This window comes from Ptychodera flava, chromosome 17, assembly GCF_041260155.1.
Source record: "Ptychodera flava strain L36383 chromosome 17, AS_Pfla_20210202, whole genome shotgun sequence".
In the NCBI taxonomy this organism is placed as follows: domain Eukaryota; kingdom Metazoa; phylum Hemichordata; class Enteropneusta; family Ptychoderidae; genus Ptychodera; species Ptychodera flava.
The window spans coordinates 16,601,819-16,622,194 of record NC_091944.1 but is presented as its reverse complement, the minus strand read 5'-3'; the positions used below and the strand labels follow the sequence as shown (position 1 = coordinate 16,622,194).

At 39.0% G+C, this 20,376-nt stretch overlaps 1 protein-coding gene across 3 annotated transcripts in view; it reads right to left on the bottom strand.

Annotated features, from left to right (window-relative positions):
• LOC139115615 (zinc finger protein 704-like) overlaps positions 1-20,376 on the bottom strand; it is a 78,042-nt gene that overhangs the window by 5,319 nt on the left and 52,347 nt on the right. Inside the window, exons 1-6 of one of the 3 annotated variants that reach the window (XM_070677876.1) lie at positions 19,927-20,094; positions 18,710-19,518; positions 16,597-16,760; positions 13,760-14,043; positions 8,666-8,766; positions 15-231 (exon numbers count right to left, since the gene is read on the bottom strand). In XM_070677876.1, the coding sequence (XP_070533977.1) occupies positions 15-231; positions 8,666-8,766; positions 13,760-14,043; positions 16,597-16,760; positions 18,710-19,203 (1,260 nt within the window). In that variant the 5' untranslated portion in view covers positions 19,204-19,518; positions 19,927-20,094. Of the gene's footprint in view, positions 1-14; positions 232-8,665; positions 8,767-13,759; positions 14,044-16,596; positions 16,761-18,709; positions 19,519-19,761; positions 20,095-20,376 lie in introns of those variants that run through there. The other 2 variants (XM_070677874.1, XM_070677875.1) reach the window with 2 other exon arrangements.

Genomic DNA, 20,376 nt, shown 5'->3' with positions numbered 1-20,376 from the left:
ATAATGGTGCCCACCTGTTTGAGTATGTTGTTTTCCCTCTGAGCGTGGTCCCTCCGGTACCTTAGAGAGGGGTCCTCATGGGGCGGTCTGGCCATGTCCATGTGACTCAGTGTGGGCGGAGATGATGTGTACATGTTGGCGAAAGTATCAGTGACTGAAGCTAAACTTGTCTCAATCTCTGTGTAGTAAAACTCCTCTTCATGATCGCTGAGGTCACCATCAGCTTTCGGACTGGAAACAAGAACAAAAAATATTTGCAGTCACACTGAAATCTGTGTTGAAAGACATCTGAAAATACCTTGGCAATGGAACCCATCATATTTTCGACAAATGTTAACTGAAATTTAAAAACACATCAGTATAATTAAGAAATTTGGGACTTCGTTTCTGCAACACTCAGACTTGTTGTACTCTGTTTGAATAAAAGACTGGTCCTCAACAAGTGAAGAATGCAGAAGTCACACAGAAGAATTGTTCTATGAAACATAATCCTATGGAGTCGCAATGCCACACAAAGCTACGGGAGAAACCCTTAGGAAAACTGGATTGTTTACATGAGGAAGTTTTAGCACCTAGCCTGACAAACAGATTGATTAATTGCATTATTGATTAACTGATTGATGGTATTGACATGATTATCGCCAGACGATCACTCAAACCCTGGCACTGAAGCTGATCCAGCAGTAAAACATGTGCTGACCAGTTCAAAAATCTCATAAATTAATCCAACAGTGGATCCCTGACTGTGACACATTGTTGTCATTCACAAAGAACACACGTACCACACTCTTCCATTAGTCTAGAATATGCCACAATATGCAAAACAACACCCAACTGGGTCACTCAGCCTACTTGTCCTCGTTGGAAATGAGATCAGTGTGCCCTTAAGATGGCAAAAGCCATTGATGTTTTACAAAGCCTGCCATGATTTATTGTCAAGTCTACCATGTTACACAGAAAAAGAAAACGCTGCCCAATGGCTTGGTCAAAGCCTTGTGAAAAATCCACATAAAATCCCCACGCTGCCCGGTGGCCATATCGATTCACACTACCAACAGGTTTAGGAGAATTCATGACACTCAGGGCAGAAATAATTCATGTCAACATATTCTAAGGAATGAAGTCCATGTTTATTTGACATTTCATAGCATGTTCAAAGATAAAAAGCTGGAGATAAAAATACGGCAGTAAAATAAATCAACTGCTCATAACACAGTAACTTGAACACAACAGTACAATTATCTACTGCCCAGTGCATGGACAAGCAATTCCAGGCAACCAACCTCACAACATTGTTATACAGAAAGTACTGAAAGATTGATTCCAGGCAACCAAACCAATAACATTGTTCACATCATTGCTTCAGGCCAAATCCACTGTTACCAACTGTGACGAAATTCTATCCAGATAATTCTTTTTGAAGTATCCAGTTACATAGGTGAGCTGCAGTTCCCCGCAGGCCTACACTTGATCTTGGCTTCATGATTAATGCCCATGAATATGTAACAGGGATCTGTCTTTCACCCATAAGTCGTTGAACGATAAGTGTCTCAGGCTCCAAAAGAGTTAGAATTTTCCATTAAATACTATGGCGACCAAATTCTCATTTCTTCAGATTTCTGATTTACCTGTCATTGAAATAATATAATCACATAACAGATTTTCATGGCAATTTTTCTATCAATCGTTGCTATGATACCTCAAATCATATAACAACAACAAATTTTTTGTGATATTTCAGCTTTGTAAATTACAGATAAATTATCATAAGACCCTACATAATAAGAATAATAAATTATAAATAACGCAATTTTCTATATGGACGATTTCAGGATTTCAAAATTTTGCAATAACAAGCTTTTATGGTGACATATAACAAGTGTTCATAGCATCTTTTTTAAAACATTTCAGATCAGCACTTTTACTAAATGTCACTTATATTTGAAACTTCAGAAAAAAACAGGGTTGAAATAACAATAAAAGTTTATCTATCAAGGAAAAACTTATGAACACTGGGGGAAATATCATCATGGTTTGAAGAAAAGTTCAGAACACAAAAACAAAGTTTGATCAAATATGCACAACTAAGACAATTTGATGGAAATACAATTCCTTTTTTTCAAATATCTTGTTTATAAGGTCTGTAAGAGAGAATGTTCTCATGCATGACCCATTGTTCTTTGTTTCCTCCGTCTTTCAATTTTTTATGTCCGTGCTAAGAACTCTTTTAAAGGTCCACCCAAACCTCTGAATTGAATGGTGAAGCGGCGTATTGATGGAAAAGGTTGTGTTCTGCTCAGTTGAATGTCTAGTGTCTATTTATAACCTAATACAGTGCAATTATGCACACGCATCAGAAAAGAGGGGGAAAAAACCAGCATAGTGCAGTTACAACAATGGTGATCTATGAACAGTAAATCAACTGTGCTCTAAATTGTCCAAACTTTGGAGGCATGCCCGCTGATTCAAAGGCAAACAATTCCAAAAGCACTTTACGACTGCAAAACAACAGTGGCGTATTGCGCTGTCTATTCAAATCCTTTGACACACGCAAGTCTAAATACACCTTCATATGACCATCACGTGTTTGCTCTTTTTATCGCCAGGGACCCTGGGCCATGCGGGATAATTTTTTTTCCGGCCTCTATAAATCAAGTTCCTACGTTGTAAACACTACCAATCAAAAGGTCAGGGGGTCAACAATTGTCATGGCAACAAATGGGCTTATAAAAAGGTCTGGATTCAAATTTGACATGCAATATCATAGTTAATAAAAGATTGTGACATCATGGTGTTGTGCAAAGGCTGCCATTGCAAGCAGTAATGGCATGCATTTGTACAGATTGTTTACGTCTTTGACAAATGTGCAGTACATTTACCATAACCTGCAAACAGAAATCTACAGTTTCGCTTACAATTGCAAATGCTGCGACTGTGCCTTGTGAACTCGTCGTGCAAAACATCAGCATGCAAAGAGGCAAAGGTTTTCACAGACAATCACGTCCGTTTTTGTTTTACTATCAGCATCCGGTGACAAGTAGCCGTTCAATTGCCATGCTGTGGATTTTCCCCAAAGATTATAGATTGAACAGCGACATACGGGTGTCAACTACGGCGTGCACCACACATGAGCAGCGCATTTCAGACTCGTGGTGGTTCAGGCAATACCATCATCCTCAAAACTGTATTCTTTCATGCACACATATCAGTGAGATCATCGTCACGGATACAACCCAAATTGATGTAGGAACATTCTATGCAAATTAGTTGTCATTCTGTATTGTTTTATTTTCCTTGGGAAAGAAAGACACCGACAACCATAAACTAAAACATTTTGTATAACTAGATTCCTTACAAACACCTACAACACTCAGTACATTTTGTGTAGTTTTTAGACAGAAATCAGAGAAGCTGTTAACATGTTGAAAAACTGGTAAAAAAATGTAGTCAGGAATAAATGTACTTAGACACACAAGTCAGATATTGATACCAAAGAATGGTATCAATGTGGACTCTACAAATTTATTTTGATGTACATGTATGCATGAAAAACAGAAGTGCTGGTTCAGATGTTGTTCTGTTACTCTGATCAGAACTATAAACACTGCCGTTCTCTGCCGTGCCCTGAGTCAGGTGAACTAACATATTAAAAGGAGCTCAGTGGAAGTGAAAATCGACATCACCATCCAACCTGGATTTTAAAATCCTTCAGGGCAAAAAATATCAGGTGATGCGAAGCGAGGTATCTGAGAGAATGTGCTATATAAAGGTCTGTTGAGCGAAACATTCACAGATCCCATATTTTCAGCTGACAAAATGTCAATGAGTATTTGTGCTTACATTGTTGGTGCCTGTGCACCCAGGGACTTTGGATCTCTGCCAATGCTTGTTTTTCCCCTCAATGCTACGGTTCCCTTCTCCCGATATATTGCAATACCATATTTTTGTTAAATTTTTATCTGTAACTACTCAACTGCAGACAAATTTAACAGCCTCGGACATGAAAGAGTGAAGGGTAGTACACTTGGAGCAGACTACCTAAGAAAGGCATTTTTTTTGTATTTTCCGTCATTTTTATGCACATTCTGAGTTTTAATATATCTCACGCCATATTCACATATGGTACACACACACCAGCTGTGCTTTAGTCTGATATTCAACAACAAAAAAATATATGTAAAATTTGCCAACTGGAGAGATAGATAGTAGAGTAGTGTCAACAGTTGAGCCAGGGATAGAGTGAAAATTGCTCTATTTTTGAAAACCAATTGACTCTGATAGCATGTGGACTTTCATACGTGTATAAAAGTGGGTTAATGTATGCTGACACAAATACAGATTTTATTACCGCCACGATGATTATGATAATTAGAAACACAGGAAGTCAAACATTGCGAGATGAGAGTAAATATCAAAACAAGTGAAAGGGAATTTATTTTTTACTTGTGTACCTCCTGTGGAAAACTTGAGCCGGACACATCAAGAGAGTTGTTTCTGGAGCAGTGAATTTCTCTCCTAGAAGAATATAGTTATAACTGGTGACCTAACATACCTTCATCCCACATCTCATTATGTATTACAAAAACAACATTTAAAACACAAACCATAAATGATATGCGCACAATTCATTACAGAAACTGAATTTAAAAATCAAAAGATATCGCTTAAGGACTACATTTCTAGGTCTTGTTCTACTTTCTCTTTTATTCTGGAAATCCCCCGTCATCAGTTCATACCGAGTCCAATCTGAGGCATGCGGTAACATAACAATAGGGGCCAACCCTAATGACATCATCTACAAAGAGATAGGAAAGTTCCTGAGATATTCAGATCACAGACTGTCTGATGACCATTACAAATACCTGCATATCAGCTCAAAGTGACATCATCAACAATTAGAACTGAAGGGAGGCGTTTTTCTTGAATGTTCCATCTGCCCTACTTACATACACTTTACACAAAACTAGGTTGGGGTCAACGCTATTCTCACCGACGGCCTAGATAAACATTTTAGTTCCATGCGTAGGTAAACAATTTTAAACGCTGCCCATTTGGTACTGGTTATTAGATTCCTGGATAGCTCTCCGTTGTTGGGAGACTGGATGAATCAAACAGGCTAATATTCACATGTGGTCAGTCCAGGGTGATTTTGTCACTCAATCTCACGTGTATGAATCCCTGCAAACAATTTCAATAATCTCTCATTGTCAATTTCACACGGAGATGAAATGGCATTTTGCTTTGATAGTCATATAAACATTTTTTGGAAATTAAGCTTTACTGTCCAGTTCGAGTAAAAATTTCACTACATTTTCAATTTCAACCAGAAATCAACTGTGCATCAAGCGCTATCTCTATTCAGTGATGATTTTCATTAATAAATCTGTCAGCTGTAGGGAATAGAGTGATCTGACTTAGTGTAGTAAAATGTGATTAACCTTGTAAAAACTAAGGCAAAGGATGTTTACTTTGTACTGCGCTGAATATCACGATCACCTCGTTTTCCATTGCAGCATGAAATGCAAGCACAATTCCAATTGAGTTGGAAAGATATATTTTAAGGAAGGCTTCATGCTGTTTCACACGTCCAATCACCTGATTAAATAGATGCAAGTTGCACAGAGACTAATAGGGCACCGAGGAAGTCAAAAAACATGTGACAACAAAGGATTGCTGGCCATATACCGGTATAGGTCACTGATGCCGACACTCTATGTTTTTGTGATAAGAAGTGACAGATTCTGCAATTTTTATTGATTGATTAATTGCGCTGTGACACTACAGGCTGGTTATCAAGATTTGATCTTGCTGTATGCAAAGACAGTTTCCACTGTGTAAAGTCATTTCTTATGAAAGGAATTGGCTTATCTGTTGTTTTGGTAAGTATGTGTCTACCTGGATGTCACAAGGTGGTATGAAGGAGGCAAAGTCTCACTGATAAGAAACAGCACCAAATGTGGCAGAGATGGGGAACCCCCGTCAAGTCAACTTGCTATCGATCATATGGAAGCGGCAGAATTCTTTTAGTCAGTTGGAGAATTTATAAGGGGAACCCCCTTCAAGTCAGGATGCTGTTGTTGGGAATGTGCAAGAATTCTTTTGGCAAATTGGAGAATTTCTAGAAATTATCTGGTATTAGTATTACAGTGTTGTCACAAGGAATAGGGAATGTTTCTGATATCAGATCAGAGAAAACTGTCGCGTAAAGGGGACACCACTTCAGTTTGGAGGGCACGCTGTTCCAAATCTAGCCATAAGCAGTACACGTACATCAATCTTCCACACCGAAGGATTTGTGGTCAAGAAACATATTTGAACAGTGTTCCTCACAAACAAACAGAGGCTTTTCCTTGTCAGAAGTGTAATTGCTGCTGTCTGCGGTTGCTAGACTGAACGCACATATTTACACATTATATCTTTGTAAGCTTCAATGGAAAGTTTTCTATCCTCTCACTCCACGGTAAGCTCTCTATTCTTGCTGTTTGTCACTCTGTCATACAAATTTCTGTTCAATGAGACACCACAAACCGCCATTGCAAAGAATAAAATGATACTTGAGAAAGCCCAACAAATCCACAATGTGCTGTAACCACATGGCAGCGTTTATAAACAAAAGATTTATTTTAAGACTCTTTTCAAAGTTTCCAGTCATGCCATTGGTGGGAGCAGATCTGTTTACGGAGACCCGATCAACATCCTGAGAACTGGTGAATTCTGGGATAGACTATCAATCACTGGGGAGTCTCTGTTTGGTGTGTGTGTGTATCTTGAGGATTGACAGTGTAAACAGTAACGACATTGGCATTATTGGTCTAGCTGTTCTGACAGGGGCAAACCTGGCTTGTTTCTATCAAAAGGAAAGCCTGGACACATGCCAAGCATGGGCTAGTAACATACACAAAACCCTTCCAAACATTACATATCGTCATTGATTCAAACACATCTATGTCAAAATTTTACCACTGCCTTGTGAAATATCACGAAACATCATTACACTGACAGATTCACTGGTCCCCTGCCATAGCATCTGTTGCCTTGGTGACAGAGAACTACAGAGAAGACAACCTAGACAAAAGCAAAGAGGCCATCGTATCACGTTCGCCCTTTGGCACCATACTGTATCGAAGAGTCCAATTGCAGTCAAGCGACAACCGGCCAATCATAGCAGCAGCTTTATCGGAATGATAAGGGTGATGTAAACTTTGGAGACGATGCCTAAAAATTTCATCGGCTGGCACTTAAGGAACTGGACACTGATACCAAGTGACCTAGTTACCAGTGAGAAACCTTTCACCGACTGTTCACCTCTCGTTCATTTTCCAATCTCATTTCCCCTGTCAACTCAAGCAGATGAAAGTTTGGCGTTTTCAAAAGGCACCAATTCCGACACCCTCTTAGCTGTCATCTGACCCTACGCTGACAATATCTGGCGTGCTTTAATAAAAGTGTTTGCTTTTTTTGCAGCCCGACAAATGGATCATTTTCCATGTAGTCTTTTCTGTCTTCTATTTCATGCATAATGTGGCCCAACGCCCACTCACTAACTGCACTACTCCCTATGCAGCTATCCACTTCACTTAGGGCTCTGATGCTCGTTCACTTTTACAAAACACATCCCACATCACTTCTTTTGGCAGTCTCTGGTTTTATACTTCAAATTTACAACAGTCTAAATAACTATAAGTTATGATTCTTCTATATTATTTGAATCACAGTCCCTCTATCTGATAGAGGGACCGTGTTTGAATGTATATCTTTTCAAGCATCAAGAATTGACTACGCCAGGAACCGGAATTACAGCTATGGATTCTGTCAGCAAACAATATTTATTACTTTAGGTTTCAAAGCTATCGGTGTGATCAGCCGGTAACACTTTTTTATCAAAATGTTGCTCATTTCTATAGCAACACTGTACTGAATGCTAGTGGATGAAGTAAACACTACTCAAGTTGTAAGCTCAGTGAACTCTTAGGTTAAAATCTGTATCCAAAAGTAAACAGCGAATATAGTACGGTGGATTTCTGAGTAACCTTGTTTTTTTCTACTGATAAGTAAAATGTAATGGTAAAAAGTGAAATGATTCAAAAATTAACTGATAAACCAGGATACTGAATATCACAGTCATCTACACATCTGTTACAAGCTGGTCAATTTTTGTAGAATCATATTTATAACCCTACAGATCAAAACATAAGTCACTCGATCTCCATCAAGACAGAAGATAATGTCAACTAAAAAAAATCAATTTTTCAGTCAGGCAGAAAAAAAGAGTTTTGTTCTCATCTGCATTCGTGTCATTCTATAGCAATATTTTTGTCACGTTCACTTTAAAAACTTGAATATTTAAAAATGACAGTAAGCTGTGTTCAACAGAAAAAGTAACAATATTTATATCTTTGGGATGATATGGATGCACTGCAGTTCTCAATGGTGAAGTTATCACATCTACATCAACATGCCAAGTACATGTATCAGATATATTGCTGCATGTAAACATTCTTAGATTGTTATTTTTCATGTCAGTATTCAGAAGACAGATCTTTTAATTAAAAAAAACATAAAAAATGCATCGTTTTAGTAAGAGACTTAGGATGAGAAACAAACTTGTCCCACTTTGGCCTCAGGCAATAGGTGATTGCTACGGGCAGATCAGTTAAATACTTACCCAAGATGCATTGCTCTGACATGTCTCTCCATCCCAGCACAAGAACTCAAGATTTTATCACATCCCGGCCATGTGCACTTGTAAACCGTCTTTGTGGAGCTCTGGTGAGAAAACAGGACATAAGATTTAAACAATGGGTTTTGGGGATAGTTCATTCATGTATCAAGAAAGTTTTGTAGTATATCTTACTTTCACTAATAAATCTGTTATATACAATGAGTGTGCTTGCTTTGGTGACAGTATTGAAAATTGTCACATATCAGTATCAAAAGGGCATCAAACTTTCCACTGAAAGTGCTGAGGTTCAATTATGGACAATACTGATAGGTCATTCCATTCCTTGGCACCGTTCTCCTCTGGGTCCTTAGCCATAAAGAACCTACCACACCTTTGAAAACAATGTGGATTACAAGTATTTTTGGAAGCAATCAGCTTTAATTTGACACCTTAGAAGCACTTGATAAACAGCACATGACTATTGCAAATTTTCACATGACATCAGCAAAAAAAGTTTAGAAGCTTAGGGTGTACACATTTTTATATTTATAATGTATTTGAGATGCCCTGCAAAGTTACACAGTTGCAATTGTTGACAGACCCCAAATAACACATATGATTGAGTCAATCAGGTCAATACTGAACTCGTCACTGAGTAAATAAACACAAGGGTTTTACATTGTAATTGCAACAATTTAACGCCAAAAAAATTTATTTAGTCTGTGTGTGTGTGTATATATATATATATATATATATATATATATATATATATATATATATATATATATATATATATATATATATATATATATATATATATATATATATATATATATATATATATATATATATATATATAATTTAATAATCTCTTTGACAGTCTAATCTTATAATCTGAAAAACCAGGCTAGAGGCTAGAGTCACAGAGTAAAAGGTATGTCAGTAAAGGGAATACAAAATCAGGACATTAAATATTTAAAATCAACCAACACCATCAATTATAAATTAATTGACTGTCTCCACAATTTGATGAAGGTTTTTGTATGAAAATACCATTGTGATTATGTAACACTTTAAAAAAAGTTTTTGGTGCCAATTTGCATTTCAAAAATCACAATGGAAATGAAGTTGGTGGTTGTCCAGAATTGTGGAGATGTCCTTTGCAAACTCGCGGCCCACCTGAACAACTTCAAAATTTTGACACAAATCAGTAATCCTCAGCAGGAAGCTGAAAATAAATTATTAAACTGCTGCTTGCAATCAGTTAAAAACATTGTGAATAATGTTAAAGAAGTCTTAGAAATCTGTCATGAAATTGATGCACAGGCAAAACATGAAGTTACAAATTACCAAAGCTAGGTGGTAGGACTGTCAGACAGTAAACCGTCATTATGTCTGACCCATCCTTCACACTTTCAATAACAAACTTGTTTACTGCTTAATTGTGTCTACAACTTTTCCTCTTGTTTTGAGACCTGAGTCAGTATTTGATTTTTTTCTCTCTAAAGCTGAAATGACAGATAGTCAATATTTATTGTCAAAGTTAAACATCTCCCTTAACTTTAGTCTCAGTCATCAAATTCCCTCGGGGCCAATTTGATACTCTCCTAAACATTTGGATTGTATCCAGTTCAGTAAGCTGAAACCTGGAAAACGTTTTCTATTTTTCAATTTTGCTGAAATATCATTTTACAGATTTTGATAACATACCAAAAACAGACATATCACAGTTTTTCAAATACCTAAAATAAAATAGAAACCTAACATTCCACTATAAGAGAACTGGAAAAAAAATTCACATTTCATTCAACATCACCTCACAGATCCTTCGACAAACAACAGTTTTCATTCCCAAAAAGTGACAAATCTCTTTTTTAAATCTGAAATTACTTGATGTTTTGACCATGCTTTATCAATTTTGCATTACCATTTTTTTCTTCCCCTTGATGTTGCAAAAAAATGGCATAAATGTTAGGACTTCCTTGCAATGTCTATTATTGTACAATAAATTTCACATTTTAATTGAATAAAAATTTATAGATTCATTGCCGTTGTTGCAAAGGACAGTGGTAATTCCTTCCGTTGCATTTCAGTCAAGTTCCATATGGACATGGCGCACATGTTATAACAAACGCCAAACCCTGGCTTTTTCATTCGTCAGCCGGCTTTGCGCCGGCCGGCATTTCTGCCTCAACAAATACTCATTTGCATACAATTTAGTATTCAAAATAGCTGTGTCATGTGGCACCGCCTGTGAAGCCTTAAAACGAGGTCACCACACCATGCATGAATAATCATCAATCAAACAAGGACCACTTGTAAACAAGCCAGGGTTTGCACCATTTGATGATGGGGTCCACAGCATTGATGCCAACAGGAGGGGAATTAACAGTTGCATGGGTCAGACCAAGCTTGATTTAAAATGCACAACAGTGATGCCATAGACATAAGAAAGTTACTTTTTATCCAAAGACGGCTCTACACCTAACCCTAGCTTTGAGGTGCGAGACAGGATTTTTTTCACTTAATCCAGGGAATATGGATTGGTCAGAATCCTTGACTGAAGTGCATAAACCTGGGACTGATGTGCATTGCTATGGACAGCTAGCCTATAAATTTCAATAGCTACTTTGACAGAGGACAGAGGCCTCTTTGTGTGCCTGAGTCAACAGTCCTTCAATGCACCTCAAGCTCTGCTTTCATATGCAAATGATATGTAAATAAGGACCTAAAGGGGACAAACAAACACAGTATTAGTGAAGGCATTGCTTTGATCCGTGCCGGTCAGCAAGTGAATACCCCTTTTTGCTTTCTTTGCATCTTAACGAAGTAAAAGTCATTGGTGTGTTTCAAGCGACACTTCAGGCATAATCTCTGATGTGGAGTGGCGGCTACATCCTGTCCACGGAAAAACATTCAGCCCATGACGCATGATATCAGCTCGCGCGCACGCTAGTTCCCATTAGATATTGAACGATTTACTCTGTACATGCAAAACCAATGCTCCGAGACAAATGGTTTCCTATGTGTTTGATGCACTGTTTGTGTGACAAATACTGGACATCCTTGATGATATTCCATTATACATAATATTGAGGTCATACTGATTTAATTTCAGATGCTTCTTTGACTAAAACTGCCATCTAAGCAAAGCAATGGCTAAATATAAACAGAGCGAATAAAACCAACTATATCCAACTAAAAGACGATTGACAGCTATGGAAGAAAACACTGTTATCACAATTGCTCAAAGTTTTACCGATTCGAACACTGATAAACTGTCCATCCCATGATATGATATACAGCTCTGCCTCTCGGTTACTATAGCGCCAACACATATGCAAATAATAATCCCAAGGTCAATAGTTCATAAGCAAGCTGTTGACCATTTGAACCCGCTCTCCCTTCTCCTAAGTCAATAAACACAATGCTGCATGCAAACTACCTTGGGGGCAAACAAAATTGATGCATTTCCAATAGATGTAGAAAATTTTGGAAGTCCAACGCAGAATTCAATTACAAAATGTTTTGACAATCTTCATCAAAATTTTTGCTTTTTCTAACATGGCGGCTTTCAGCTTCAAAGCGTCCCCGAGAGACATGTTTGACACCTAGCAGGTTCATCCATAGACAGTTTCTCTACTGTCTATGGTTCATCGTAAGGCGAATAATTAACAATGAAAAGTATCCTACAACTTTGACAGTAAGATTATTCAATGGATGGGCCTGATGAAGGTAACAGAACATTGTAACAATACCATTGCTAATGGTAAGTCTTATTAAAGCTGAGATTCAATTTTGAACACTAAAATTTTTGCTTTTTTCTCATTTATTTCTCATTTACCCATCATTTCTTCACAGTCCATGTCCAAACAGTAAATACATTTCTCATCATAATTGATGACTACACTTAGAACTAACTGAATCAATTTACAAAGCTTTATGACTGCTCTGTTTCAATCAAACCACGGCTATTATGGGGAAAATGTGATTGAATCTTTAAACTTGCCCTGTACCTATTTTCGTTATTTTGTAAATTGAAAATGAAAAAAAAAAGCCAGAGAATGGAGAGTTTAAAATGTACTGAACATCATATGATTTTGACTGTTCCAGTGGACATTTGCACTCTTAGGCTACAAAAAACTGCAGAATATCAAACAGCAGTATTCATCCACGACTTTGAACAAATACGTCAGGTACCCGGCAATTTGCGAATCCTTTGACTGTAAACAACCCACTTGAAAAATGGCCAAATTACCTGAAAAAATGGGCTTGTTTCGGCTTGAATAATATTTACACTGAAAAGCAGGAGAGAATAAAATTTGCAACTGGGAATTACCCAACAGCTTTCCGCTTTATTTGGTGATTGTCTCATTTTAAAACCTCTGAATGTTGTTTTTCATGAATTATGGCCCAGTTGGCAACATGCCAAGTTTCTGTCCCAGCTTGCTGACAGCTCTTTTAGTATGTATCATCTGCCAGAATATGGAGCCCATACCCTCCAGTGGAAGTACTGAATTACCGCTCACTTGTAAACAAGATACATACTATTATTTACAGGGGGTGGCAGGTTGCCGATTGGGTAGACATCTCATTAGCTCCATTGGAACGTTCCACTTTTTACTAGTACTTGAACTGAACCTTAAAATAAGTGAAAATGATCTAAGAGATTTCTGCTGTTCATCAAATGATGTCACGCATTATGTCTCATTCTGCTACCTTAAATCTGAATTTTGCACATTCCAAATTTTATGGCCTCTTTTCCATCAATTTTTATTATCAACATGTTTTTAACATGAAATTATCACTATTGCTGCACATGAACCCATTAAAACAATATACAAAATAAACAAAATATGTCATTTTTCTGCTAAAATGGATATGCCAATAAAGTGGTCTATTATCAAAATATAACTGAGAATCTGTATCCATAAAACTATTTTATGTAAGTTATACTGAATTTGAATTTGTGAACTTTTTCAATGAATGTGGAAAGTCTGTCTTTCTTAACTGAGACTCTGATGACCGTAAATCTTAACATAATGTTGGATATAATAACAAAATAATCAAAATGACAATTTACATCATCCAACATACCTTCCTTTTCCTTGGAAGGGGTTCTTCAAGCAACAGATACGCATTTTCATTGACGTCGATGCCCTCATCGAACACAGCTCCCTGATTGCCAAACGCTGCTGGGTCAACAGGCGTATTTTGGGGGGTGTTGATGATGCCCTGTGGCGGGGGTGTACCAGTGCTGTGCGGTGGAGACGGAGAACCCCGAGATGCGGAGTCCCAACTGAAGTGACCACTGGAACTTGGACTTGAGGAACAGTCGTTCCAGCAGCCTTCAAAACTCAGCGGGCTCAATGGTGCTTTCTCTGCAAAGTAAAGAAATTCACATTAGGGTGAAGTCCCTCGGCACATTTGTAAACGAGCTTTGTCTTTTACCTAGGTTCACTCATAATTGCGTGCTACACTGAAAAACTAGAAGAACCAGTCGAGTTTGAACATGTCAGAGATGTTCTGTGAAAATCAAATGTATTCACACATTAAATGTGGAACAAAAAAACGTTGACAGAAAGTTGATCAAACTCTTCCTCTTTGCTCTACTGAACAGATTTTCCATGAGTACACTTCTTTGTGTTGACTTACATGCAGGCAGCCTATGCGGGGCATGGTAAACAACCTGCTTTTCAACAATGACAAAAGCAAGGTTTTAATTTTTCTTTAATTTTTTTCTGTTTTGATGGCTGGCTACATTAAAATTTTGATAGTAAGTCAGTCATATGAAGGCTTTCACATTCCCAGCTGTCAACTCATGCCATTATGACTTAGCAAGCAGTGACTGCATATTACGTGTTCAACCAAGTGGGATGGTGCTAGACATTTTCCCAATCCGTAGAGTAGGCCCTCTGCCTTTCAAACTGTTTGTTAACTGCCAGCCGCGCGAGAACTCACTAGGGCCTTGTTTTTTTGACGCTTGTTCATACATATCCCAGAAGTCCCCCCTTGCAGAGGTTGATTTGTGCAATGACCGGCTGTAACCCCCTCCGAACATTAAACAACGTCAATGCCAACCCGCTTTCAGGCTATTACGCCGGTAGCACTTAAGGGTTTTTTTTTTGGAGTAGAACTAACCCTTGATTTGCACCTGCTTCAGATTGCATTGGGATGGGGTGTGTTCTTTTATTGCTGAAACTGTGCCGCTAGGGGAAGACTCAATTATTCCGACAGAAGGACAGATCAACAAACTTACAAAGGCAATTCTGAGGAGGGCACTGCTCCTTTTTTTCATTATTTACTCGTGAAGAGACCATGTACTAAATGAAATGAAGAGAATGGCCCACAGTGCTCACGAACCACTGCATCATTATCAATCAAACTATTGTACTTCCAATTGAGAAAGCACGACTTCAAAGCAATGAAGACAATTTTAGACTTTCCACTGACATTTTAAAAACGTGATCTGAAAATTTCAAAAATAAGCAAACACAACTTTTTTAAAATTATACCACGTGAGTTAGCAAAAGGGGAAAAAACCCTTAGTGTTGCAGTTTCCATTCCTATGAAGTCTATTACCGCAAAATAAAGAGGCTATCATGGTAGACCAAAGCCGCCGCAGTTGATTGACCTGTTCAGGCCATCAACAGCTGTTTGTATAGGAAAAAGAGTTAAGTATACAAATTCAGGCCAACAGGAAATTCCTGTGGTTTGTCAAGCCAATGCATGACAGACTTCTGTGAAAACCAATCTGGCTGAGTCCAGACGACAGCTCAGGGAGACTGACCACATAAACCACTTTGAAAATGGGAGAGAAGTGTTTGCGGGGCGACTGTCAAGAACCAAATGAATGCAAACTTTCATGTACTCAAACTTTTCATCCTGTATTAGAATATGGCGCATTGGACCGGTGCCAAAAAAGTCAACCAACCACAGTTAGGTATTGAGCCAAACCACTGTCACACAGGGGAGGCAGGTATACGAGGGACATTACTTCTCATGATTTACAATTTTTAAAAGGTTGAGGGCCCCCTATGGACACATAACAATTTCATTACCATGACAATCAGAGTTTCATTTGATCAATGGAGCTTGGATTTAATTAATCATTGCATTTTTCATTGGCACGGGGCATTGCACCAAACTGGGCATCGTCCACCCCACACAACACTGTCATGATCATATAACTGAACTTGCCACACAGCTTGGCTGGCTTCTGTCCAATTAAACTCTATGAAATCATCACCGGAATAAGACACAAAAGTTTTCACAAGAACATGAAATACCTAATGTCAATTCATCACCCTTCCCACTCACTGTATAAAACTCTGAATGACTTTTCTCTCCTAAAGTGAAAAACACTGCAGTACTACTATGGTCTAATACATAGTTTTCTTTGTGACAGAAATCAGGGGCGGGAAAAATCCTCTGTGGTGGATTGGCCTTTGGTAAATTAGTAAAGACTGTGACATTGTGAATTTCATGCAGTTTTTGCAGTTTTACATGCTTTCAAAGGCTAAAGTTATTGCGCATTGATAACTGTTTATTAAGACCTGAAAAAAAAACTGGGCAAAATATGAAAAAGTTCATCTTTTTGAAAAGCAGGATCAATAAACACATCTCATCTGACCAAAGATATAACCCTAAAATTTTCATCACAAAGGTAGTAAAATAAGTCCGATAAAAAGTTCAAGTCCTCCGAGGAATAGGATCATTAGACCATATTTCATTCACTGATTTAAAGCTGAGCGATGAAAATGTTTAAAACTATCACTAAAAAGTGAAAATTAAGAAAGTTATAAACAGTAAAGTAAAAAAAAAATCTAAACACAAGCATTAATTCAATCTGTTTATGGAATCATGGAAGAATTATCATGCTAACACCGATCAAGAAATCAGAAAGGAAGGAAAAATAATGATTTCTAACCCACCTGTGCTGTCTTTCCTTTCGGGTGTCTTGACGACAGGACTAGATGATAGGCTAGTCAGAACCATGGCGGCCATCACTTCATCCATAGTTGCCTCTTCGTCGCTAATCTGGCCACTGCCCGGCAATGGCATATTCACAGAATTCTTTGAACTCTTGCCTAACTCCCTGCAATAAAGCCAGCGATATATATTATTAGCCAAAACAATATTGCATGCCCGTAGCATGGGTCTGAAGGCATATTGTCCGTCACTTAGATTTTTGTAAAATTTTCAATTCCAGTATGCCGTAGACAAAAATTTGCAGACAACAGACACGCACATAAACATGATAAAAAATCAATTTTTTCACCAGAAGAAAAACAAAAACAAAAATATCCCACAAAAACTGAACAACAGACCTCTTTTTATTCCGACTGACTAAAATGTGCATGTTATGATGTTCCTTGCGGTGTCGTCGCAAAAATACGTTCAACTTTCCCATCGGTGAGCATTGAAAGCGCTCTCTGCCAGACTACAGTGTTGACTGAGCGAGTCGCCGGTGTTCAAATGCGCCACTCCTCGATAGTGTGTTTGATTAACTGCACGGAACGTGGACCGTGTGAGCTGCGCAATGACCAACCCGGGTGGTCTGCGCACGCTACGCTTTTCGCCGTCGTGCGTGCTCGTACGGTCGTAGACGGCTTCCTGTCTCCGGCGTCCGGCTCACCCCTATTTTTATCACCGGTTGCGGTCGATTTGAGTAAAAGAAAATATAAAAAATATATAAAACCCGTTCGATTTTACGCCGGAAAAACAAATCTATTCATTTATTCTTATACGACAATGACTGTTAATAATTCATTTCATATTGATCATCCCAAGAAGGTCAAAAACACATTTCGTCATTTTTTGTTCCGGCGATATTCCTAATCTTTCACAGGGTCAATATACATGACCACCGAAGTCCGAACAATTGTTTGTTAGCTCCCGGCCAAGGTTGTTAAATATTGCGAGCTCATTCAAAATTTGCATCATCGTTATACTTAGCACCCGCAGAAGGTCGCGGACAAATTAATGCGCCGGCAAAAATTGCGTTGGTAAGCCAAAAAAATGTTTTCGCTGACAATATTGTTGAGGTGGGCTGACCGGGAACGAAAATGTTAATCACCGTCAACGTACAAATTGCGCAAACGGGGAAACTACAGACTTCAACGCTATTCGCAAGATACGCCGGTAACCGAAATTGCGATAAACGAAAACGAAAGCTTGAAAGATTTCAAATGGAACACGATAGGAGCTCCAAGTATTCAGAAAACATCATCACTATTTTAGTAACTTTGAAGAATATGGCTGGATTAAAAAAATTCTCGTCGGGTTTCGAAAAAATTGCCAAATCAGACATGAAAAGGTCAGCCACCGGTCAAAAGTCTAGATACAACTGGCCTTGCCGGTTATCAACGATTGGAACGTTTTTACAGTGCTTGAAGATATATTGTTTGATATACGGCACGTAATTCAAACCGCTGGACAAGTCTGAAATATAGCGAAGCCTTCTGCGCGGCATTGTCTCGCGACAAGCATACGACGCACATGTCTCATTTATTATGCCGGGGACGGCAAACAACGAGCTGTGCAGCACTGTACTGGGAAGCCAGCTTTCATGACCTACTTACGTTAGCGCAAATCCGGCAATTTTCGCGTATTTTCGGCGCCGCAAAAACGGTTTTCGCGAAGCATACCGGGGAACAGGTCTACTTTTTTGAGAAATTCAGAAGGACAGAACCGATAAAACCAATGACAGGCCGTATTTCAACACCAAGTCAAAATAATTGAATGAATATTGACGTCCGAAAATGTAAACAAAAGTACAACATTGCAACAAAGTGGACAATTTGTTTATAATTGTGTCAAAGTTTTGTCGCAAACACGCAGGCTACACAAAATGTAGATATCGAACATAATTGTAAATAATCACAGCGAATTTTTTGTCGAATTCATTTACAGCGTGTGCCGATTTTGACAGTATGTTTATTGAATGGCGTGCATTTCTGCAGAGCGACCATCGCATGGAAATGGCCATGTGCTTGGTTGTTTTGCATTTTGAATGAACGGCCGGGCGGCCGCACGGCAACTTACCTTGGCGGGACTTCAATTTCTTGTGAAGTCGCCTTTTTCTTCGGCTCTGGGCACATGTCAGCTAATTTCAAGTAGTCGGTCTCGTGGTCCTGGAGGCGGGCTGACTTCCTGCTCTCAAGAAGCCGAACTTCGTCAATTTTTCTTTGGACTAACGTTTCGTTGTCGTCGTTCATTTTGATGAAAACTTCATCCATCGGTCGGCGGTGTTTTTGCACAATCCCGCTCACTTCTCTGCTTCCGAGCGTGATGTAGACCTTCTGATTGAACTTCAGCTGGAAGCTGCTCACATTTGAGAAGCCGGGACCAATAATCTCTGCGTCCCTATACTCCTTCGAATATCCGTCGTCAAAGATAACTCTGTAAGCTTCCTCGCCGTTTGGCTTCGTCTTCGTTTCTTCAATAACGCCGGGATAGAAAATGCCGTCGGGTCCCCATGGTGCACAAATTCGGGTACCTACAATCGACCTTTTCGGCAACCTTCTTCCTCCGTACATATTGCCGGTGTCTGCCGTAACTGACCGGAAAACCCTCGCTTCGGAACTTCAAAACTGCTGACTTGTCTGTCCGTGACTATTCGTGAACCCTCGCAACTGCAAAAAGCCGGTGTTTTTCACTGGAGTTGTTTTGATTCTAACGTGCGCTCTGTGGGCGTGTCTCTCAGTGAATTTGCCGGCTCTGACGTCCAAACCACAAGAAAGCAGCTCTCTGATTGGCTAAGAGCTGTAATCCACCTTAACTCATTCGTTGGTGGTGACAGCATGTATCAGAGTGTTCGTGCTCCACAGGGCAGTGTCACCAAGACAAACCACCTACAGTGTCGAAAAAATATATTCTGTTAGGAGGCATTCTCTTTCATCACGATACTGTGGGATTTTTAGCCATACTCTAGTCATCATTGTTTCATTCTGAATTAAAGTAGAAATGTGATTCTGTAGGCTGGCACACTATTTTCGCACATGCTAATGTTCAAAACATAACTTGTCAAGAATGACATAGACCCTCCCATCCAGCCAACTTGGCGCGTTGGTGATATACAGTGAATGGGGAATTACCCGATCTCAGTACACGCCCTGAGATACAAATGAATGGTCGATCTCGTGCCTGTTTACCACAAGATTACCCCCTATTTTCGCATTTCTTTCGCGTATAAAGATAACGTTTCGTAGCCAGAGACCAGTTCTTAGTACGAAGTATTTCTCGCCGATTTCTGAAACCACCGGAGGACGGGGGCAGCAGCACTGGAGGGAACAGCCATAACATCACGTGATGTTTTTGCAGCGCGTTGGCCTCAACAACACCTCATTCATTGCGTTTGATGCAAACAGGGACTGAAGCTCAACTTCGGCTTCGCGCAGCCTCCAACCGGTCGACGTGCTATACGTGCTACCGGAAGTTGACATGCGGTGATCGATCGGTCAGGGAAAAAAAACCACATCAACAGTGCAAAATTGTAAACAAACTGAAAGCGGCGGTCTGTTTTGTAGGTTTTTAGTGGAAGCACCGTGTTCTAGTTTTTAGAATTTCTACATTTTGCCCCTTTCATCATGTCATGATCCCGAATTTCCCGCTCAGCTGCGGAGATCAAAATTATAGATAGTTATACGTTCCAATGTGAAAGTAACAGCGTTAATGTACACATGACGATATATTGAAAAACAGGTAGTTTT